The 24,351-nt window shown below is 41.4% G+C and overlaps 1 protein-coding gene across 3 annotated transcripts in view; it reads left to right on the top strand.

The window, feature by feature from the left end:
• Positions 1–10,037, top strand: part of RGS7 (regulator of G protein signaling 7) — a 254,779-nt gene extending 244,742 nt beyond the window's left edge. For all 3 annotated transcript variants that reach the window (XM_061365744.1, XM_061365740.1, XM_061365742.1), the window contains one exon: positions 9,455–10,037. In XM_061365744.1, the coding sequence (XP_061221728.1) occupies positions 9,455–9,616 (162 nt within the window). In that variant the 3' untranslated portion in view covers positions 9,617–10,037. The remainder of the gene's footprint in view (positions 1–9,454) is intronic.
• The last annotated feature ends 14,314 nt before the right edge of the window (positions 10,038–24,351 follow it).

Below are 24,351 nucleotides of genomic sequence, written 5' to 3'. Positions count from 1 at the left end.
AAGAAGAGTGTTAAAAATTAAAAAGGAGCATTAAAGTAACAGCTGGAATAGTGAAATCAAGGCCCATCCCCTGCCTCTTGTTATAGCTATCATTTATTTCTCTATCTTGAGAGCAATCATTGATGGCTGCTCTCCTATTCTGTGTTTAATGCTGTGACTAGTGAAGCATCAGGGGAAAACAGAAGAGGAACAAGAGACCACAGGACACTTGTGTGTTTGGTGGCATTGCCTGATATGGGGGACAGCACTGGGAAGACAGGAGGACTTTGTTCTACGTACTTTTCAAACCATGTAGAGCCTGCTGCTTTTATTTTTCATCTAAACAGAGATTTTGGACGTGCTGCCCCAATTGTGTTGTGTGAAAAAAAAAGAAGAAAAGGCCTTTCTGTGCGTGGTGAAAAAGTCCAGTGTTGCCCATAGAAGTTGCATCCTTTTCCGGTTCCTGAAGGCTCCTGCACCAGGATGGGGCTCGTTACTCATCATTATTGAGGTCTCATGATCTCATGCATGCAGCAACAGTGGCAGCTGCCTACTTCTTACTCTGGCAGAAAGGAGTTGTCAGCAGCAGTCCTTCCTGTGATGATGCAGAAATGGCGTCTCCTAACAGTGAGCCCTCCTGGATACTCCTCTGTCATATTGATACGGACAAGGTAGCACCAGCACGGCTGGTGTATCAGTGCTGTTCTCATTCAATACTGCTAAAATTTTAACTCTGCTGGGGAAAAATGAGTGACCTGAATGGTATTACTTACTTTGACTCGTGCAGTGCTGAATATGAAAAATACTGATGATACAAATTTATTGGGTGGGACATTTTTGGTATCCATTATAGCCCATTATTTGGAAAATATAAGTAGAGCTTAGAATTGGAAAAGAAGAAAGTTAAAATAATTTTCTTCACTTTTTCCCTGCAATAGTTCTGAAGTGATCATATGCCTCTTTTTTCTGTTTTTTTTTTCCATTGCTGTGTCTTGCTGAATTCCATGCCGAGAGCCGATATTCATAGGAAACAAACAAACCCGATTTAATTTTCCTTCTCTAAACCCTGAGCCATGGTGATGGTACAAGTTGCTGGGCAGCAACTGCAGTTTCACTTCCAGCATCAGCAATCAAAACATTTGCTAGCTGTGTGTAGCACAGGCGCCCCTTAAAGCGTTCTTCCCAGAAGCCGGGAGGAGGGGACAGGGTTGGGTCTAGGGCTGAGGATGTGGACAGGGCTGGGTCTAGGGCTGAAGGATGTGGATAGGGCTGGGTCTAGGGCTGAGGATGTGGATAGGGCTGGGAATAGGGATAGGGATGGGGACGGGGATGGGGCTGAGGATAGGGATAGGGATAGGACTGGGGCTGGGGCTGGGGCTGTGAGCGCGGCGCAGCGGCAGTGACACCTGGTGGGTACGTGCAGGAACGGTTCCGGGCGTCCCACGCGGCGCAGAGGCTGCTCCCGGCAGTCCCGAGTGGGAGCACACGGGGGAAGGAGGGGGCTGCATCCTGCCCGTTCCCGCGGAGGCGCTGCAGGCGCTGCCTGCCCTCCCCTCTGCACCTCCTTCTCCTGGGGAAGGAGCGGGGTCCCGAAGCGGAAATGCAGGCGGGGCCAGACAGGGACGCGGGAGCTGGAAGTGAGCAGTAGGTGCCGAGTAGGAGGCGGTTGATGTGCTGAGGCTGGTATAGAATTGCATCGGCTCAATAGAAGTGGATGAGACCAACGCGAGTTTACTGATCATGAAATTTACTACGTTTTACTTTACGTTACACTTTACATTTCAGCTTAATGGCTTTAAGCTGAAAGCGGGGAGATTTAGATTAGATATTAGGAAAAAAATCTTCACTATGAGGGTGGTGAGACATTGGGACAAGTTGCTCGAAGAAGCTCTGGTTGCCTCATCCCTGGCAGTGTTCAAGGATAGGTTGTAAGGGGCTTTGAGCAACCTGGGCTAGTGGAAAGTTGGAACCACGTGATCTTTAAGGTCCCTCCCAACCCAAACCATTCTAAGATTCCATGATTCTTCGTATCCCAATGAAAAGGACATGGATTATTTTTGTTAGATTATGCCAGAGGAGGGTGTCTCCGTTAAGACGGTTCCCAGAAACCAGTGTTGCTGCAGTACAATCAATTAATTCTAGGTCTTTGGGATTGTATCAGGATACATTTGGCTTGTCTCAAGTTGACTTAAGTAGCTTTGGGCACTGATTTAAATAATGAAAAGTCAGAGTGCTGTGCCACTGAATGTGAAAGGAGCCTGAAATGAAGAAGAAACAATGACAGCCAGTACATCAAGGTCTGGTTTGAGTCTGGAAACATGCAGATGCTGAGGACTGATGGAAGAAGTGGTTACACAGATTTGACTGCAAGTGCCTGAGGAAGCCTGGGTATGTTCCTGGGAAGAAACAGCAGAGAGCCCCCTCCAGCTTGGCTGCTCATGGGTAAGGTGGGCTTTGAAGTCATGCATGGGAGTGTTGCTTCCGGTTGTTCCTGTGATTGCATCCAGGACACTGGGATTTTGGTCCTGTGATCTGTGAGCAAACAGGCCAGCCAGAAGGAAACCCACTCCCATCTAGTTCTGGTTTCAGGGGGAATCTCTTGGCAAAGGCTAAAATGCCAGTGGTTAACCACTGCCAAACTGCAGTGATACGGTCTTTACAGGTCTCCCCACTTCAGCTGCTATCTGTTTCTGAGAACGAGAATGAGAGACTGAATATAAAAATGGTGCTCGAGTTTCATGGGCTTCCACTTGCATGATTAAATTCTGTTTTGTGGGTGCTGCAAATACATGGGGTTGGTTTACTCAATTTTGGGCTGCCTTTCCCCTCTTCTCCAGAGCCCCCAGACTGTGTGATGGGTTTGATGAGGAACTCTGACTGTATTCCAACCTTTTCCATCTCACTTTTGCATATCACATTCCAGCTTTCCCAAAGAATCTGCAGTCTGGCTGTGAGGACAACAGGCAACCCAGGGCCATGCACCCTCATGACCTCAGATGCTGAACCATTCTGGGGAGGCTATTCTATGGAGAATCATGTATGTGGGGGGTTACTTTTCAGCTTTGAAACCCAAAATGCTTTTTTCCCATTAGTAATAGACAGCCAACTTTCATAACATAATGTTTAATAAAAAATATATTAGGTATTTCTATGTAATTATTTTATGTCTGGAATGGATGTTATGGAAAGCAATTGTCTTGGCTTTAGGGGATGGAGAGAAAGTTTGTCTTTGCTTGGATATATAGCACTCCCCTTTGGGATGGTGTCATTTGATAATTCCTGCCACATGTTCTCATGAGTAGGATGTTTTTGTTTCCTTACTGTGTCTCCCCCCAAGTCCTGCTGGGTAATATTTCAGAGGGTCACGGTCAAAAAAAGCATGTGACAGCTTCCAGATGTTCAAATAATCAAAGCGATCTGCAGATCTAAGGGAGCACACCAACAAACAAATGAAGGATAACTTGAAGGGCTGCAGTCTAGGTGGGGGGCCACATTCAGAGGTGGTGTAGCAGGCTGAAGGATAGTCTTTTAATATCTGGAGAATTCACTGATGTCTACATCACTTGCTAAAAATGAGACAGTCTGATGTGGCTGGGCAGGCTGTAGAAACCGAAAACATCGGATCTGGTTGTGGTTTTCCCGCAGCTTGGAGCAATGATAGCTTCCCAGGGGATCGAGGAGGGCTGTCACGGTGCAGCACAGCTCTGAGCTGTGCGGGCTGCTGGGCTCCAGCTCATGTGATGCAGCTGGGACTAAGAAACGTGACCATGCCCTTCTGCCATCCACACCATCATCCCATCTGGGCTTTGTCCTGGCTGAGGGGCTGGTGCCCAGGCAGTGCTGCACTCAGCTGAGAGATGGGAGGACAATTCTCAGAGCAGGGAAACACGCCTGCTTCTGGCTTGCTCCTACCTGGCTTGTACAGGCACCTGCTTAGGCATTAGTAGCTAGTTCAAAGCTGGGGTTTGGGAGACATTCAAAACCATTCATCATCCCAGGTGATTTTTTGTTGGTCAAGCCAACAGCTTTATAAAAACAGACAAGCTTCCAGCTTTATAAAAACAGACAAGACAATTGAAAATGTACAATGGGACACTGTATTCCTCTTTTGGCAGTGTAAAATCTTCCTCATAAAGAAAAAGTAAAGCTTGTATTAATCACTGTCAACCTGATGCTTGTAGAGCTGAATGAGGACAGTTGTGTACCTCTGTGCAGTGTGTATGGACCAGCAAGCAGGAGGAGGAGGCTGCACATCACTGACTGCTGTCCTGCAGGCTGGGCAGTCCCCTCTGGTCACAGGAGGGACAACAACTCCCAGGGTTCTCCAGCAAGTCTGCTGGTGCCTTTTTGCATGCTGGCATGTCGTGTGGCATGTCGTGTGGCACTGCCACTGCTGCTGGTGGCACATCCTGTGAAACAGATGTAACAAATGTGCTGTGTGTGTGCAACTGGCACAGCTGTGTTGGAAAATTGTTTTACAAAGCCTTCCATGTCAGTGATGGGAAGGGGCAGACATCATTATTACTATTATTAGTATTATTTCTACTACTGCTATTACTTCTACTAATTTGTGTGCAAACAATGCTGGCTCAAAATCTGTCCCAACTGCTGATGGAAAAAGGCAGATCTGATCACACCAAGAGAGCTGCTGGTGGTTTGAATGTTACTGTGACTCCTACAGGCTGATGCTTTTGAAGCATGACTATTTGGTAGATTGCTACTGACTACTCTTTCCCCTTGATAGTAAGGTTTTGTGTGACTTTTCATGCAATCCTACACAGGCATTTTACTGCTTTGAGAGGTAATAGTGTAGCATGCTAGGAAATTCAGTTCCACACTTGGAACAGCTTTGAGACAGTTGTTTGCCACCAAAGGCAGCTTTTGTCAGTCAGGTTCTGTGTATTGCATTCCCCAAGAATTTGGAGAGCTTCTAGCAAGATTATTCCTTGGTTTTGTTCAAAGAATCCCTTTTTATGTACATAGCAGTGGAAAGACCAGTACACTACTCATCTGGAAAACTGGACTATGGTGCCCATGTGCATGGAGGGCCTGAGCCTGAGAAGGGCATTGGCAGCAGTATAGGGGCCTTGGATGAGGCACACCATGACATGGGCAAACACCCAAAAGTGAGGAGGATGCTGCTACGCACGAGGACACTGGTACTTGAATGTGTTGCAGGAAAGTGGTGGCCATGAAAAATTGGATCTGGGTCACACAACAGATATTTACTATGATAAGTCATTGCTGTCCCGGTTCATGTCTGTAAAACTGGGATAACAAGGTTGTTTCATGTTGTAAACCCTGAGAAGGTTTGGAGGGATGTGTTTTTCTATGAGCTGGAGCATCAACATGTGCTTCCATCATTTATCATGTGGTTGTCAAGACTGCACGCTCATTGCCCACGTCCACAGGGAAAGTTATAATTACTTATGTATGGTAAACTAAAAATAGAAATCATTCACTGCAGTGGAAGCTGACTCAAGAAGGACAGATCATCAGTGGGGAGAAGTGGTAAGAGAAGTAAAGTTGCTGCGCTGCAAACCAGAAAACAGTGTGACAAAAAAACAAGTGGCCTCCATCTACTGTCTACCCATCCTCTGGTCATCCCCCCATCCCTCCGCTAGCTACATATTTGTATGTTTTTATTTAAAAAACAGGCTAGGGAACAGCATGAGGAAGGCTGGTTGGGGCAAGAGGAAAGCGGATAAAGGCCCTTTTCTCCTTGGCTTGTAAATCCATGCCTGGTCTCCCTTCAAGGCTTCGTAGTTTAGAAAGAATTGCATTTTCTTCTTCAAAAGATGTGTCAGTCTGTTATGGATTAAGAAGACAATATGCCTTCCACATTTACTCTCTTTGCAAAGACTGATTTTTGGAGGATTTGCTAGTCACTTCATTTCAGACACATTTTTTAACATGTTCACATTTCTTTGTGGTTAAATTTAGATCCTGTCCTTCCTGAATCCTATAAGGCTTGCTGTGTGGTGTTTGTCTTTTCATGGTCATTACTGATACATACCCACTGCACTCATTGTGCTCCACTAAAATAATTTTGTCAGGGTGAAAATTGCAAATTAAGATATTCTCTCAGAAGGCAGACTTCAAACATAGTTTTGTAACAAAAAATCCCCAATTGTTTCCAAACTGAGCTTAATTTAAAACGAAAGATAAATATTTCCCTTTTCTATTACCCAGATGTGATCTTCCCAAAGCTTCAGACATGAATAATCTCTAAATTTTCCAGCTATTTCAATATCCTGGCCATATTGAACTCAGCCTGTGGATCTAGCACCCATTCAGGAAAATCTGCAGACAAGGCCAATGCCTGACGTCTCTATCCATTAAAATCAGTGATCACACATTTTCTACTTTACTTTCCCAGTTTTGGTTCCCTTGTTTGCAGCTGCACCTTCATTTTTCCCTTTCTAGTGAGAGCTTGGGAAGTTCCCACTGCTTTCCTGCCTCTGTCTCTTCTTTCTTTAGAATCTCTAGTCTGCTTGCCTTGTTTTAATAGCCATCATTCTCATTCATTGATTGCAGATTTTGGCCAAATCCTGATAATGTCAACAGAAAGGTTTCCCCTGGAATCTTAGACGTGTTTCTGTTGTGTTTTTTCTTTCCCCTCCTTCTTGCTGCCTGGCTGGCTGATTTAAACAAATATTTTCAGAACAGCTTGTCCTCAGTTGACTAAACTGGTAAATAATGGATAAATATAGTTCTGATTGGGAACAGCTTTCTGGCTAAGGATGGAATACGGCACTAAAGAAGAATTTTTCTCACCTTGAGTCATGGGATCTGGTTGGTTAAATTAAAACCGTTTACTTAACCTGCCTGTACAACACACAAACATCAGAGATGTGCTTTAGCTGTACTGATACTTTGTGCTGCCTACACTACACTAGCTGCCACACCTGGGCGGTAATTCTGTTTTGTGAAACAGAAATAGCCTGGCTTTTGTTCCTTCTTTGTATCAAATTTAATTTATATACTTAAGTAAAGGCTCAGGCTTATTCTTCCAAGTCATTCCTTCTTTTTTTTTTTTTTCTCACCCTCTGGAAGGGAAATGTTGTTCTGTCATAAGCCTCAAGCTTCTACATGTATAAATTCATCAGTGTCCTAAGGCTGGCTACCTACCTCCGTAACTCAATCCTGCTATAACTGTACTGTCTTCTTACCAAAAGGTACTTCACCCAGCCTACAAAAGGGATGTTGCTATGTTTGTTCGGATTGCCTTTGAAGCATGCAGAGGACTTCTATAAGTATTTTTCTATGTGTTTATTCACACAGAGGGGCTAGAAATATTACAATGCTCTTGATAAGCGTAGTAAAAGTAAAAACCCAACTTGCAACAGTAATATGAATATGTCATTGTATTTTGAATTTTGATTGTAATAAATTACAGCTATAGTTCACACAACCCAGCTATTATCTCAGATTGTCTCTCTGCAGAATCACAAAAACAATCTGAGTCATTCCAACTTGATTCATGTTCAGTTCCTGTTTGGGAAAGCTTCTCTCACCATCAGACCGCCTTGTAACTTTTTTTCCCGAGAAAGCTCAGATCCTGTACAACAGTCCCAGAGCCTATGGTGGGTTCTGCAGCATGAATCATGGAAAATATGCATCCCTGGCTATTTGTAGCTGGCTATTTTTGCAGAAGTCCATGTGGAAAAAGAGCCATGTGATTTTGTTCTCTGTGATACGTGTGTCTTTTTGGCACTCTAACGGGAATTGTTTAATAGAGACTAATCAAGCGTATCAAAAGATGTCAGTATTTCAAAGAGGAAACAGAGGTGGAGTTAACATGTAGAGCTGAGATTGAGTATTAACCAGTTTCAGAGAGAAAGAGAGTGAATTTGCCTTTCTGAATAAAGCAAGGCCTCAGAGAGCTTCCCTGTTTCTCCCAGAGCACTCTTCATGGTCTGTCACTAAATTCTTGTGAAACCTATATTCGTCTTTGTTATGGTTTCATTTCACCTACGTATAATATGCTAATTCAACTAGTACATGCAGAACATATTTCAAGTAGTTCAAGATGCTAATTAATTAATAAATAACTTTGGCACTCTTACCTGAAAAGCATAATAGAATCAGAGAAAATGCCTTCTACTTGCCAACCTTCCTTACATCATTTGAGAGACCTCTCTCTTTTGAGAGAGCTCCCCCTTTTGAGCTGAAAATACAGAACAGTAACTCCATATAATATCTTAGACATGAAGTGAATAATAATGTGTAACTCCAAGGAAATGAGGCTACACACTATAATGATGATACTAGCTATCATTTCTGTAGCTGAACGGCTCAGCAGTGAGCACCTTTGCTTCTGATATGTCCTGCAAAAATATGGTACTCATTTTACTATTAGTAACAGAGGTATAGTATTAAGGGCAAGTAAGATAATAAAATCATCAAAACATTGGCAGATGTTGCAAAGATTAGGGTTATCATATATAATGAGGATTAAAGGAACTCAGAAGAAAAAGACTGAGGTGCTCTGTCATCTGATGTCAGATGACTGAGCAATAGTTATTTATCTAGCAGGGAAAAGTAGAGTCAGATGCAGAGAAAAAAGATGTAGGGGCTGCGCATACTGTCGGGAGCACCCTCAACTGGTATCAGTGAGCTTAAACGGGGGACACCGGCTCGTGTCCCAGGTATCAGCTGGACATGAACTCCAGGGTAAAACTGGTCAAAAACTAATGTGACTTCTGGTATCATGTGTTTTTGGCAAGGATGACTTGTTTCCTCCATATGTGTGCTGGACTCCAAGGCATGGTGTTTGCTTTAGGCACTCCTAAAGGCTGACAGAAAACCAGACAGGGTGCAGGCAACAGCTCGGAGAGCAGCCAAAAGACCAGAAAGCACCTTCTGGTAGAAGCTGTAGGTACACATATTTTTAAGCATACCCAGGAAAGGTTAGAGGATTACTGGTTACAGACGATAAGTATTTACTTCAGGACTAACACTCTTCCAATCTAACAAATAAAGATATAAAAAGATCTGGTGGCTGGAGCTGGACAAATGAGCAGGAGGAAAAGGCTACACATTTCACCAGGCAAATACTTTGCTATTGGCAGGGATGGCAATAGGTTCTTGTGGCTTTTCTACCATTAGCAATTTTTAAATCGAGGATAGATGTTGGGTTTTTTAATCTAACACATGTACTCAAGTTTAAACTGGCTCACATTCAAGGATGTTCTGTGTCCTAAATTATGTGGTTAGGTGACCACATGGCGACTCCTGGTTTTATAATCTGAAAATCCTTTTGCTCTGACAAATAGCAGTGGAGGAGCTCCTACTGTGACTGAGATGTTGGATTAATGGATGCTTGCTGTGTTTACTGGGGTCAGCATTTACCTTTCTTCCTTCTCTGAACCAGCTTAGCACTGACTGGTCCTGGCTGCCGAGCTGCACGCTAGGCAGACCTGTCCTGCCTAGCCCAAAGATGCTCCTTTTTCACTTATTTCTCTCCTCCCAGGCTGGAAACCCACATTCATTTTTCCGAGGAGCCAGGAGCCACCTTGAACCGGGGAACTTCTGTAGCGCTTTGAGAGTAACCATTCACAAAGACCTTACAGCTCTGAACTACAGCACGCACAAAGAACACTTTTTTTCTAGCGACTACAAAATGCTGCAATAAGCTTTGCTCAAACGAAACCTCTATTAGTGGTAGTGGAGCTTTGTATGTTAGTCACCAAGGATTTGACTATCAGATAATTGTGATTATATGTTCTCTTCAGAACAACTTGCATTATTTAAGAAGAAAATTAAACTCCAATCAAGCTGTTCAGAGAGTTTGAGATATTCAGATGTAGAGCTCCCAGCTTCCCTGTTTTAGCCATTGGGGTATAGTGCAAGATGCTGCTAAGCAGGCAATAGTCTCAGGATTTATTGCAGTGACTGAAATTATAAATACAGAAAGTTCACAGAAAAGCCTGCTCTCGTGAACTTTCAACCAGCATTTGCAAAGTAAGAAGCCATAGATTATTAATATAATAAATGGATGCATATCTGTCCAAATGTTTAATAAAGATAATATGTGAGAAGCATGAAATAAGTCATTTTCCTCTGCAGTAAAAATACATTTCTTCTATTTGATGCAGGACAGTGTCAGTAGCAGTTGAAACCTGTTGAAGTTTTCATGTTCAGAAAATGATACTTTAACAAGAATCATACCAAAAACACAGGTCTTAGAATGGGAATTGTCAGGTCAGAGGAGACCAAGATTTGACGAAGTAATGGTTGAATTCTCTGTAATTGAGAAATATATATATATATGCACACTATTTATATAAGATCTTGATATCAAAAGGTAAACTGAATCATGCAGTACAATCCAGCAAAATCTGTTTTTATAAATACTCTTTGTCCCCAGGAAGACATGGGGACAGCAATGCTTTTGATTTTAAAAGGTCAGATCAACCTGTTTCTGGTTGCTTTGGCTATTGGAGTGTGGCTGGGCTGAAAAGGGCAATGCTCACTTGGCCTGCAGTTGCCACACACTCTACAACTGCCTGCTTCCTGTATGTGCTTTCTCTCTTCCCTGCAAAGCACTGATCAAGGACACATGAATGTTACCAAGCAAACAACATGAACTACATCTACCAAGTCACAGGAATGGTGATTTGTATTTCCTGGGTGGTACCAAGAGACATGAACACAGTCTGAAGCCCCAGGAAACGTTCATCTTCCTATTGCCAGCACCGGTGTCTCCAGGACTGGGAGTCTGGTAAGATAAGATGGTCTGCCACGCTGTAAGCACAGGTCTGCTCATTTAGCTTGCTTAAGTCTTTTCACTTAAGCACACACAGGCACATACGAAATGCTTCTTTTGAGTCTAATTCCTTCAACCTGAAAGGATGTAAAGATGCCCATGATTCTTGCTGCCAAAGGACTCCCAAAGCCTCCATTTTTTGGAAGAGGTAAGTGGCAGAGGAGATGGACCTGCAAAGGTGAGAAGTATTTCCTCACACCTAGAAATTACAGCACAAGTCTGGTTAAGATCCCAGACTCCAGGTTTACTGGTTACAGTAAAGAACCTCTAGTGACACTAACTAAATGCTGCTTTACTGTTTCTATTAATATCAGGCAAAGAGATGTAACAACTAGTTCCAAGCCAAAGATGTTACCCCATACAACTTTATTAGAATAGCAGAAGGTGAAGCCAGATGATGGAAAACATATGTCAAGAGTTTGGTGTGACAGGCATCCATTCTTGATCTGTCATGTGCTGTAGTATATGCTTCACATTCCTGCACAGAGTTTTGTGAGAGGAAGTGATCAGTCCTTTCAAATCTGATAGAGCAATGCTGTGGATGCAGTCATGTGTCAAGTGATTATTTGTGTTGGCACAATGAATCTGTGACCTCGATACTTGAATCTCAAAAATTTCACTAAAAGGGATGCCAGTGAACTGTTATTTTCTCTAAAAATCAGTTCTCTATAGATGTAATCATAGTAACAGCCATCACGTTTGTAATGACAGTGGCCAGCAAGGGTTGAAATCTTGGCCTGTTGAAATCTTTGGTGAAGCTTTAGTTGAGAAGTGCAACTAGGTTTTCACACAGAAATAAAAAGACTGAGGGTTCCCCTGAGGGTTACCTTTTTGTGTAATGGTAAAATATTCTTGTTTTGTTTTGTTTTTCAACATCTTGGATTTCAGTGCCCTTAGTTTATGAAAGTTAAGTTTATTTGTGCTAAAATGAAACAACAACAACAACAATAAAATGACTATTTCCATCTCTCCCTCCAAACCAGAAAACCTAGCAGGACTGTTTTAATGCAGGCACTGGCAGAGCCACAGCCTAGGTATGTGCAAGGCAGCATAATAGTGGGTGATGAGGCGAGTCATGTGCCACCTGAATTCCCTCTGGTTCATATTCTTAAAGGCTCTTAATGCCCTGGTCTGCAGCCCCAGACAGTCTTTAGAGAGCATCCAGCCTTCAGACATGTTTACTCTTTGCAAATGCCCTGCTCTAATCAAAGGAAGTCTGTCTATTGGTTTTGACTTTTGAAGCCAGCTCTGTAAAACAAATGTCTGTGGCACCAAATATGTAAACTATGAAAACCACTGTGGAGCATCAGGTCCTTGACCTTAACACCATAAAATATTTATGACTAAAAGTTTCTAAAAGTTGCCTTGATTATAAAGAAAATTAACTGCCCTTACAGACGTGCTTCATCTTTTTGGTGACCATACTATTAGTGTGTTGCACAAAGGTTCAAAAATGCTCCCAGAAATTATAGGTTAAGTGGGATATTTTTGTTGTTGTTGTTGTTACAGGCTTTTTGCCTATTTCCTATTTCCCTTTAGAATTAGTCTTTATTGGCTCGTGATGCTGACCTCTTTTTAGTTGCTCCTTGCTGCTGCGTTCCAAAAGGTGGACGTCAAAAGAAGGAGAACCAGCAGATGGCAGCACAAAGCTGCTGTATCTGGGCTGCTGGAGCAAAATGGGGAAAAATACAAACCTAGCTGAAACAGTTCGTTTGCTTTCTCCTCAGATCGCCTTCCTTTCTCCTGTTCCTTTGGATCGGGTTTGGGTTTGAGGTTTGGGTTGTGGGTTTTTTTATCCTTCTTTTTTTTTTCTAATCACCATCGGGGAAAAAAAAAAATAACAGCAGAGGAGGAAAACTGCTTTTCAGGTCATCCTGTATTGATTTAATAGAAGATAGTAAGACCTGATGTGACCTGCTGAAAAGATGACATGAGGTTATGGCCTAGCCTACCAGTGCTTCGCGTTGTATTAAACACTCCACAGGGGCAACATCTGGAGGGTTAAACAACTGCTGGGTAATGCACTTTTAAATACCACTTCATCAAAGTAATAGACTCCACAGGACCCTCTTGGGATCTGTAAACTGATGTGTTCCAGGCTTTGTGTGCTGCAGCCCCTTTGTGTAACACATTAGGGAAAGCCTGATAGCTCTGACTGTTGCAGAGTGATAGAACTGAGGTTTGCAAACTCATCTACAGCACTCTGCCTTGCTAGGCCTGGGATCAAATGCATGGCCTTTATGGTTTTTCTTTTCTTGCTCAAAGCTTGATAGTTTGTGTATCCAAAATTCCCACAAGCTGAAGGAAAGATTTTAGGACAACAGATTTCCTCGAGTCTATTTTAACGTCGGCATATGAGCTTCAAAAGGAGATTGGATCCCATGCTTTCTGTTTTCCAGAGTAGTTACAGAGGAGAGAGCAGTCTTCTGTGCACTCTGCATAACTGACCAAGCTTTCAACCTGAATAACAAACAAGTGGATTCCTTGGGTCCTTAGTGGTCCTGGCTCCTCTCCTGCATTCTTCAAATACAACCCAGCTGTAGCTCCAGCAATACAAATCACGAAGGAAATTTGTTCTCCAATCTGAAGGGCCATGGAGGCTGATGCCACCATCTAGCTGCACATCAGCTTAAATAACCTGACAGTAGAACAGTGTGCAGTTTTCCATAATAACTTCTTCCACTATTCCAGAGCTGCTAAGCAGCAACTAAAGAAAGTCCCATTAAATAATTAATCACTTTAGTCCCTCTGAATAGTTAATCACTTTAAGACAGGATAACCCAAGAACTTTTTCTATTGCCTGCTAATGCAACATTTTCTTTCTGAATCCAAATCCAGCAAAACACTTAGCCCACACAGATCCCTGCGTCTGGGCAGACAGAATTTGATAGTTGTCACCAACTGATCTTTGTCACTACCAGGAGCATGCAGAGGGACACTTGGTAACTCTTTCCAGTGAGAAAAATTTAGGGTAAGGCTTGCAGCTGGCACGAGCCAGTAGCATTCAGCTGAGGTCAATGGAAAGGCTTTGATTCTTTCCAAAAGAGTATCTGCCCTCACTGCTATCCTTGCTTGTATATCCTTCTCCCTGCTTTACTGCAATCAGTTCAGATCAAAGGGCAGTGGAAAATTCCTCAATTGCCTGACACAGTTTCAGTTCAGAAATGTCTCTGGGTAAGTTTTGCGTGATGTCTTTCAAAGAGGGTTGCTGATAGTAGTCATAGAACAGGGGGAGGAGGTCTGAAGCTGACTGTAAGCCACCACTGCCATTTTATTCTTGTTACTGGGTTCTTGTAAACTCTGTGAGGCTGTAGGAAGACCAGAGAAATGTTGTATTTCTGTCTCCACTGAGCCACATATGATAGCCTTCAGCTACCTTGGTGTCAGCAGGAGAACAGACCTGAATTGTCCCTGAAGTGGGTTCTGCAGCCTCACTTGACAACCTCCATGCCATCCCTGCCCAAAATGTTTATATCAGGCAGTCCATCCACAGGTAATCATATTAGGTAAACTGGTCTTTGGAAAGTATAACATTTATGAATGCATACATATGAAAGATTCCCTCCCCTCACTAAACTAGTTTGTGGCCTATGCTTTAAAACCAGAACTTATTAAGACTGTAGACTTGTGAGCTACTGTAATTTACTTACTGGAATTATTTTTCCATCCCTCATTATTACTGAGGAGACCACGGCTGCCCTCCATCTGTGGAGAGGTCTTCATAGGAAAATGGGGAGCAGTAGGGAAGCAGCATGAATTCTCCAAAGAATGCATTAGTTTATTTATTTATTGCAAATGTCTTTCATGTCTTGGCTTTGTGCATCTTTTCCAAGGAGCAAATGCTTCACAGATGGAAAGAAGCAATTTTCAGTTGTAAAAATTCTAAATAGTTCAGGTGAAATGAAAAACAGCTTCCTGGAGACACGCCAGATGAGATTGACTTTATTTTTTCCCCAGCCTCACTTTGATTGTGAAAATATTCACCCACCTCCAGGCATTACAGCATGAGAAATGCCCGGCCTGGGATCTAATCCGTGCCTGAGGTATCACCGCAGGGTCAATTAGAAAGGAAAACTATTCCCACACAGACACTACATATCTGCTCTGTTTTTCTGATGGGTATATCCACAGTAACCCTACTGCAAAAATTAAGTCTTACATAAACCAAGCTTTTACTGGCATAGCTCCTCTGCTGGAGGTAGTTCTGCTATGTTGTCATCAGGAAAAGGTCTAATTTGTCCACTGATACTCTGCTTTCTGTCAATTCATATGGTTAGGTAGTGAAATTAGGGGAGAAAAAAAATTATAGGTGATTTGTGAGAAAAAGTAATGAGTTTATGAGTTGGGTTTTTTTAGATTCTTCTCACTGATAAAGCCTTTAGGATTTATGGCAAATCAAATTAGCATGAACCCTCAGAATTACGCTCAGAACCTTTGGATATCACACACTGCCTATAAAGCACTTAAATTTCCCACATGCTCCCCACAGAAAGCTTAACTAATCCTCCAGGATGTCTACCTTGGAGCCAGACACCTATGTGTAGACTGAAGCCCAGCAGTGGGCAAAACAGTATCTCCACCACGCTGCCAGTGCCCATGTGTGTGGGGCCGGTCTGATCGCCATGTGGGGCAGGCATCTGCAATGAAGGGAATGGGCACAGGGAACTTGAGCTGCCTCTGGGTGACAGGGGGTGAGGGGCAGCTCCCTGAACTCTTAATCATTCAGGATGTTCAGGATCAGAGACTCGGGGAAGAACAGAAGAAGGCCTGTAATAATTAGCTGCTGCTGCGTCTCTGGGAGCACAGCTCTGGAACACGCTAATGCATAATGCTCAGCCACTGGTTAACTTTGGATGTTGCAATGGGTTTTACAGCACGCATTTGACAAGCATATCGTGCGGGGCTCTACAGGAAGAGAGCAAAGCACTCAGCATTGGGTGCTGAATCAGGATCTAAGTGTGTAATCCAAGGTTATTTGCTATGAAGTCTGGGACATTCCCTGAAAACTGTTGAGTTGTGCAGGAAATATCTGGTTACTTGTGTAACTGTTTGCAAGATATACAAACTCATCAGGCTCTGACTCTTAAGTCTTATGACAATAATGCATTTTCTTCCAGACATGTTCAATTGCATATCTGATACACATACTACTTGGCCAAAATGACTTGTTAGTGATTTATTTGGAATATCCAGCCTTTACCATATGACATCACCTCCTTAACTTGATGGAAAAAAGGTTTAGACTGAATTTTTCCCATTAAAAATAATGGGGCAATGGTTTCTTGATGCCAATATTTACTGATATCAAAGCAAAATACTGTCTTGGTTATTTGTCTTAATTTAGCCCAAACAGTACACAAAGCACAGGGGACAAAAACAGCATGTTCTTTCTTCTAAACCAGATCACCCCTTACTAATTACTATATGATTTGAATGAAAACAGAGGCATGATTCACTGATGTTTTATAGACATTTTCCTACTATATATAGTTTTCTCTTACCCTGATTAATAGAGGGGTCATGTAAGATGATTTGCTATATCTGCTTTCATCTAGAATCTCAGGATTGCTTTTTAGTTATCCATTATACAAAATACAGCAGAATGTCACACAGATCCTTTGCTAAGATCTCTAAGAAACAGCTACATTATGTATATATGGGTAGTAGTATACATAGTGTTTATATATGTGTTTGTGTCTGTGTGTGTATATGCATACATATGCACAATCAATTTTTAAACTTTAATTAAAGCTTTCAGATCCCAGTGGTATTTGAACATTCCTAAAATTCGGGTGTTCCATTTGTGTTGGATTCAGATACATTTTGAACAGACACCATTTTATGTATCTAAAGCCAACACAAAATCCAACCCTCTATTAGAGAAAGTTAATGAAAGTAAATGCCCAGAGAGGATCCTCTGCTTCTGCATGTGGGCCTGGACTCAGACAGAGATGTGCTTTCCCTTCCTGTGATTTCTGTCCTGTTGGGAAACTTACGGTTGCAAGCTCAGGTAAAGCATCAAAGAAAAAGTAATTTAGAGCAAGAATTGTAGCATGAATACTTAGAAGGCTGTGTCCAGATCTGGTCTGCTTCCAGCGTGCCAGGAAAACTATATTTGACCCAGGATTTTTGGCTGATGACTCTAGGGCACATTTGGCTATGAATGAATCTGTCTCCTCCCTGTTAGATTTCTATTGCCTACGAAATCTTTAGTGGAAGCTATGAATTCATTCCTCTGAAGCCTTTCTAAGATAACACCCCCTATTTACATGCACTCCACAGACCTTTGCTTCCACCCACGCCAAGCACTTTTTCTCCTGCCTTGTCTCTAACAATGCCTTGTACAAGGTACCAGGGGTGGCGTGGCGTAATGTGAGCCATGTTCTGTCAGTGGTGAACACATCAAAGCCCATTCATTTATTTCATCTGCGCTTCACTGACTACAGACATGCCCAAACAATGCCAAGCACATCCAACACAAACTTTTAGCCGCAATTTACACGTTGTTGCGTTTGAATGGAAGGAGAATTTCTGCCCGGTTGCCACTAGATGGAGTAAGGCCAAAACTGTACATTTAATTAGTCTTGCTATAGAAGCGCATCCATTTCCTGTGTAGGTTTTCTCTTAAATGAGTCTATTGAGCTGAAAACCCAACCTTTCTAGCTCCAGAAAGGGTGAAAGAGCCCTGTTTATGTTTGTACACTATACCGATTTGTAACTAGGGTTCATTCAAAGGATTCACTGAACTTTCCAGTTTGTACCTTGGAAAATTGAAGTCAAATTCTTAAAAGACTGGCTACTTTCTTTGTCTTCCAGCACTTAACTGAGATGAGTAAACAAGGAGCCTAAACTATGGGGACAGCCCCTGTGCTGTGACTGTGGAGATACACAGGTTCTCTCTTTAGGCTTCTAAGGCAGATCATTAATATCTGATGGTGATGACATCCTTGAAGGAATTTATCAGTAGTCCATCTTCCCTTTTTCTCTTTCACTCTGTGTCTTTTACACTTGTCTGTGCACCTACCTAAACTCCCATCGTCTACCCAACTGATTACGTACTAATAATACATGAGGAAATAACAAAATATTTCTTCTTGGGGTGCAGCAAATTATCTCTTACACGGTTTTCACAACACACATGGTATTCCCAGGCGTGCTCAGCATTGCCCTAGTTCTGTTTCCAACTAGGGGTTTCACTGTTGCCTTAAATAGCAGCTGACAATAAGATAACAGTTATAGCTTCTGAAAATCTACTGCATACATTGTGCATTTTGAAAAGTACAGTGCAGTTTGAATGGTGAGCATACACACAGCAAGCTCATTACACTGTTGTTTTTGTAGTTGTGACAATTCTGCAGCACATGAAGCTGTAATTCAGCACATGAAGCTGTAAGCCCAAAGGTGCTTTGTGTACTGTTTTACTTAGAGAAGAATATTACAATTGAAAGTGATCTACAGCAATTATCTAGTCCAACTGCCTGAGCACTTCAGGGCTAAGTTAAAGCATATTGTTAAGTGCACTGTTCAAATGCCTCTTAAACACTGACAGGCTTGGGGCATCAACACCTCTCTAGGAAGCCTGTTCCAGTGTTTAAACACCTTCTTGGTATCTTTTCCAGTCCTGAGAACCTTTACTTCCTATCACATCTTTTTTGGCAAGAAAGTAAGCAATTCATCCATACTCTTCCTTGAATCTGGATTATAAGCTATTTTTTACCTTTATTCCTTCTGAAACAGGAAACATTTCTCCTTCACAAACTTTGAAGATCTTCTGCTAACCAAATGAAAGCCTTGCAGATCTGCTACCACTAATACTCTTCCAGATGAGGCTGCTTGGATGTTATTTCTTTTCCATCAAGTGAGGCTCCTTTTTACTGTAGTCAGTGACGAAATGATCTAAGGCAATAGCTGGTCAGGAATCCAAATATATCTTGTCAAGAACTTTTAAAAAGAAAATGTTGGTGGGGAATGTTTCTGCTTGAAGAATAATATTGTATATTCTCCAGGAAGTTTTGAACAAATTTGGAAAAAATAGAAACTTTGAAGCAGAATGATGTCTCTACTTGAAATGTTGTGTTATGGTATTTTTGCAGTCTTTTTTTAAGAAAGCAGTGAAATTACCACTTAGAACAGAACAAGAAATTATAACTGTGTTTTATATGAATTGATCTTTTGAATCAAACCACGATTTTGTTTGAGATTTTAAAACTGATTAGTGGAAATTACAGGTCATCTGGACAGCCAAAAAAGTTGCCATTTCAGTGTAGAGGACATTAGTTTGATAAAACCAGTGTAGCTGCATCTAAGAATATTTCAACTGCTGCAGAGCTCCCTATGCCAAATGCTTACCTCTTCATGTTGTGCCTGCACACTTCAAGACTCAAGAGTTGGCTTGTGAGGTCTCAGCTGTGCAAGCAGAGCTGATTTTTGCTGAGCAGAGTGAGTGCCAGAATTCCTGTCACAGACAGGAGAACAGTGGGCAGGAACATAAGAGAGATGAAGAAAGAGCCAAGGGAAAGCATTAGTGGTTCAGGCATGCTGCTCCTGATTATTGCACAGGGACAGAGAAACTGAGCCCAGGTGGGCTGCTTCCAGGCCAGGACTGTGACAACTTCTCACATCCCAGCTCTTCAGCAAAGCGGTGGAAACATCCAGGTTAGACCTCTGGCGTAGGCAAGAGCCTGTTTTCCCCCTCCATCTCTCTTCCATGGTAGTATCCTGCCAAAGCAACTTGCCCAGACCTACCATTAGCTCTTATTTTAACCAATAATTCATTTACTTTCCTCACTTCAAGGATCCCATCTCAGAATTTAGGTGAGACACATCTTCTGCTACCAAGGGGCATGAATCCCTCAGCAACCAGATTATTTTTCTTATTGTAATTGTAAACTGAATGAAGCTGGCATATCATAACTTTCCAAATAGGAGTTTGGCTGGACTGTCCTATGTGCTACAGGACCGACACAAAAAATTAAGAGTTCATTTACCCTTCTTCACTAATAATTTTATGATTGTCAACTCCCTCTTCCTTGCCATCCCTGCTGGAGTATTAGTTTAGTATTACATCTTATGAACACTAGGTGCACCAATAGCTCTTGTGATTAACATGGATTGTCTTTCAAGGCTCTCATACAAATCTGCTAACAATTCCTCATCCTATTTTCTACACAAAACTGGGCAGCACTATATTAAAAATGTGCTACAAAGGAGCTGACGATTATCTGTTGATTTGATGAAATAACTTTGAATGTAGACATTAATATCCCTATACATTTCTCATCTTTCTGGGTAGGGGGTTCCACCACAAGTATTTAACTTCAGTTTCCTAAAATTTGGACAGCAAATATAGAAACGACTTACCCTTTTTGGTACCTGGTGGAAAGAAAGAAACACTTTCAGAGAAACTTCATTTCTTCCGAGGACATGAGTAAGGCTATGGTATCCGTAACTCTAGAGATTGTTTTATCTCTCTGCCAGTCATAAAAAGGGACAGAGGTGACTAACTTGAAGTAAATAACTGATTTTTTAGAAACTAAAGTTAGATCAGATGAATCCCAACAGCTATGTGTTAACTTTAGCATCTAGTGACAAAATGGTATTATGTCAATGAAAAAGCTCTGTATCAGAAATATAGCTATGCATATCAGTGAGTCTAGCTAAACCCGCACACAGGTACAACTACATTATATTATTTGCACCAAGTATATTTATTTCAAGATAAGGTTTCTTTGTGTCTCTTTCCCTCCTGACCTACCTTTCTATGTCTTCATAGTCTGGAAGACGTCATTGCCTAAATAGTTGGTATGTGGTCAGATTTTTTAACTTATTGAAGAAAAAGCATTTGGAAACATATCACTCTCTTCATTGCATATTGCTTGGCACTATTCTATAGTGCAGAAGTGGTTTTAAAATTGGGTTGCTTCCTGTTGCTCAGCTTGTAAGCCTCAAGTCTTTATATAATTTTGCAGCTGTGAAATATCATTTCATTCGAAGGCTGTAAAGAAAATTGCTTCCTTCTCTGTTGTTCAGGAAGGACCACCAAGAAAAGGGGAGAAAGGATCTTGCTACGGGTTGTGTGGGCTGTGCGGGCTGTGCCTGAGGTCAGAGCAAGGGAAAGTGAATGGCTGCGGTTCATGTACACACAGCATTTGTTCAGAATATGCTTGTGCCTGGGAGCAGGGGAGCCAACTGCGTGCACCCAGAACAGAAACAGCTCTGTCAGAGTGTCCTTGCTGTTCAAACCTGTTATTCAGCCACCCCAGTGCTAGGACGGTCCATAGTTGGGAATGAAAATTATGCTAATGAAAGCGATTCCTTTTTGATATGGAAAAACGTCAGAAGGGGGGAGGATAAGATTAGCAAAACAATTTCCATTGCTGAACAAACAGAAATTTCAACGCAGGTCACCAGAGGTGAAATGTCACTACACCAAGTTGTGTAGTTTTGACTTCCCAGTTAATCCTTATTTCAGGGTAATGAAACTCAACTGTCAGCTGGAATACCGTGTCCAGCCCCAGCATCCACACCTTCAAAAGGATTTTGAAAAATTGGAAAGCATTCAGGAAACTGCTTCAGGAATGCTTTGAGAACTCTTTAATCCAGCAGACAAAGGCATAACAAGATCCAGTATCAGAGAGCTGCGTTTTGAAACATTCAGATTAGAAATAAGGGTATGAGAATTGCATAGCCAGGGAGGGACCTAATAGATTCTCCATCACTGCAAACTTTTGAATCCACACTGCTTTATATTGTAAAAAAAAAAAAAATAAAAAATAAAAAAATCATCCTCTGCTAAACTAGAACTATGGATCTGAGGCCAGAATTGGCAAGATTCATCAGAATCCTCTTGGGTCTTTGTAAGCAATAAGTCAGTGAAAAGTAAAGTGCTTAATCTCAAACATTTTATTTTTAACATGCACGTAAAAGTTGGTACAATAGCCTCATACTCAAAGGAAAACCCAAGCCAAGCTTTAGATAAATTCTGATAATTGGTTATTTTAGACTATGCTTTTAGATGCTGGTTTGGGGCTCTTTTGGTTGGGTTTGCTGTTTTTTTTTTCGTAGTAGAGATGTGAGTTATAATTCAAACATATTATAAATTCAAAGAGCTGGAGAAGAGGTTATGCTGCAAAAAAAACAGCTATGGGAAACTATTAATTCTGGGACTCTTTCTTTCCACACTTATTCAATATCCACTTGCAAAACATAAATTTATCAGATTTGATCAGTATTTAGAGCCATTCAGCTATATTTTCATTTAAAGAATTTACTGTAAATATACTTGAGACCATTCATGTTTTTGATATTTGATATACTTACTGCGATGATTACCTGGTATTAATCTACTTAAGTGGGTAAGTGGTCTAGCATACCCCATGCAAATAGTTGCACATTCAGATTGAAGTGTGGCATCCAGAGATGTTTGCTAGAATAAAACCTCATTATTTAACCAGAATATGCAAAAGTGCATAATCAAAACTGAAATTAATTAAAGTCTTAAAAATATGTTTAGTAGTTTACATCAGGGTAATGAACATTCAGAAGCAACCAGCATGATACATTAGAGACTTCCAGAGCTCTCTTCTATTTTACACATCATTTTTCTAGGTGCTATGATTCCCCTTTTACTTATTGCTGCTTCATCTCTTTTTCAATTTAACTTTGTAATGATAAAATCCTTCTGTCACCAGAACTTTCTCAGGCTTTTCCTCATGCTCGTTTTCCTCCATCCTGCCCACTCCAGTTCCAGGTTATTTCATGCCAACAGACCCTAGATTTAGACAAGTATATAGCTTGTGAAAATGAGGAGGCATATGTGCAAGTCACTTTGCTGTGGCTACACTGTGAAGTTCTGCTCATCTGGAGTGCATTTTTCCACTGTAGATGAACAGGGCACCTGAATGAAGTTAATAGTACTTGATGCACACAGTATTCATTACATGAAGTAATACTGCACTACTACACAGCACCTCAGGAGCTGTAGAAGTCCTAACCCTAATCTCTGAAAACTGAGCTTCAGAAGCTTGCTTCTGAATTTTGCAATGATTACAGGGAACAGCACTAAGCCTGTCTGCTTATAGAACTTTTAAATAGACAGTGACAGTATTGAAAGCAGTCCTGAAGATGTGCTTATATAGTCAGAAGTTTGTCTGCTTTATTTTAATTATTTAAATTGGCTTAAGAGGAGCTAATAGTCTGAATTGTACCTTTCTATCACTCCCCAACCCCCTCTCTCTTCTCAATAAGTATTCTCATAAGGTTGTTCAATGAAAATACTGGTCTAGGCCAAGAAGAAAGATAAATATGGGGGGTCTTGCCTTCTTCTTTCTGGTATGATTTTAGTGATCAAATCTTGTTTCTTTAGCTTGCAAATTTCTCATTATTCCTACCCAGACTTACTGTCATAAATAGAAAAGTGGATTATTCAGATCTTATATAGCATGGCATGAAAAGAAAGATGAGTATGCACAGCAGTGCTGTCATTTTATATTTGCTGAAGATACTCAAGTACTTTGGAGCTGGAGGCTTTATAGACACCTGATTGCAATGAAATGCATCCCTTGGAGAAAGGAGGATGCTTTTCAAAATGCAGTGTCAAGTACTCATGACACCTGCGGCCCCTGCAAAATAATAAGTGTTCCTGCACTGCCTTGACTGCTTTGTGTTCTGTATGGATGAGTCCCTTCTTGTCCCTGCATAATTTAACATGAATTAAAGTATAGAGCATATTTTATGTGTTATTGGTATCATAATGGATTTACTGATATATTTAGTTTGTGCATTCACTATCCATTTATGTGAATAGTAGGACATCTCATTATCTATAAACTGAACATTTAGTAGTTGTTAGATATAGCTACCTGAAGCACCCCACTATTTGGTATTTAATATTCTGGCAATAAACCCAGTTCATTAAGAAGAAACTCCCTAATTAATTTATTTGAATATTCATAAAGGCTAATTGTGTTTTGAGAATGGACAGACACGTGCATTAATTCAGGTTCCAGGTCAGCCAATCAGGAGGCAGCAGGGAGGTTGGGTGAGCAGCAAGAAGACCTCATGGAAGTCAGGGCAGCAGAACTACTCAGGCTTCCCCTGAGCCCTGGCCCGAAGTGGGAAGAAGGCACACCTTGCTCCTAGAATTTGTGACAGAGCTGTTCAGATGCCAGACTTGGTCTTGAGACGTATCTTATTTGGTAGTTCTGCTTTCTTATCAGTTTGACCCTTATACCTGTACCTTTGGAGAAAAGGACAGAGCCAGCTCAAATTAAAAAAAAAATAATCCTAGTCTCTCCAAGAAGAGGAAAAGACAAATCTTTATTATTTTTTTCTCATATTCACTGTGTGTAAATATTCTCTCTCTTTGGACACCATTTTCATTTCATAGTACACAGTATTTGGGATCATTTCATTATTTAAAAGAAGACTCATAGTGAATCCATCCATAGCTGACAAAGATCTGTTATTAACTAAATAATACAAAAGAAAGAACTGAAGGAATGAAGAAGAAAATGCTATAATATTTCAATCACATATATATCTCAAAATTTAGCTGGACAATTCAGTCAGAACTGGGCAGACATTAGCGTGTGACACTAGGA

This window comes from Neopsephotus bourkii, unplaced genomic scaffold (assembly GCF_033783945.1).
Source record: "Neopsephotus bourkii isolate Nb327-2 ecotype Australia unplaced genomic scaffold, CSIRO-AGI_Nbou_v1 NB_1292, whole genome shotgun sequence".
In the NCBI taxonomy this organism is placed as follows: Eukaryota; Metazoa; Chordata; class Aves; order Psittaciformes; family Psittacidae; genus Neopsephotus; species Neopsephotus bourkii.
Note: the sequence above shows the minus strand (reverse complement) of the source record. Positions and strands in the feature narration are given on the sequence as shown.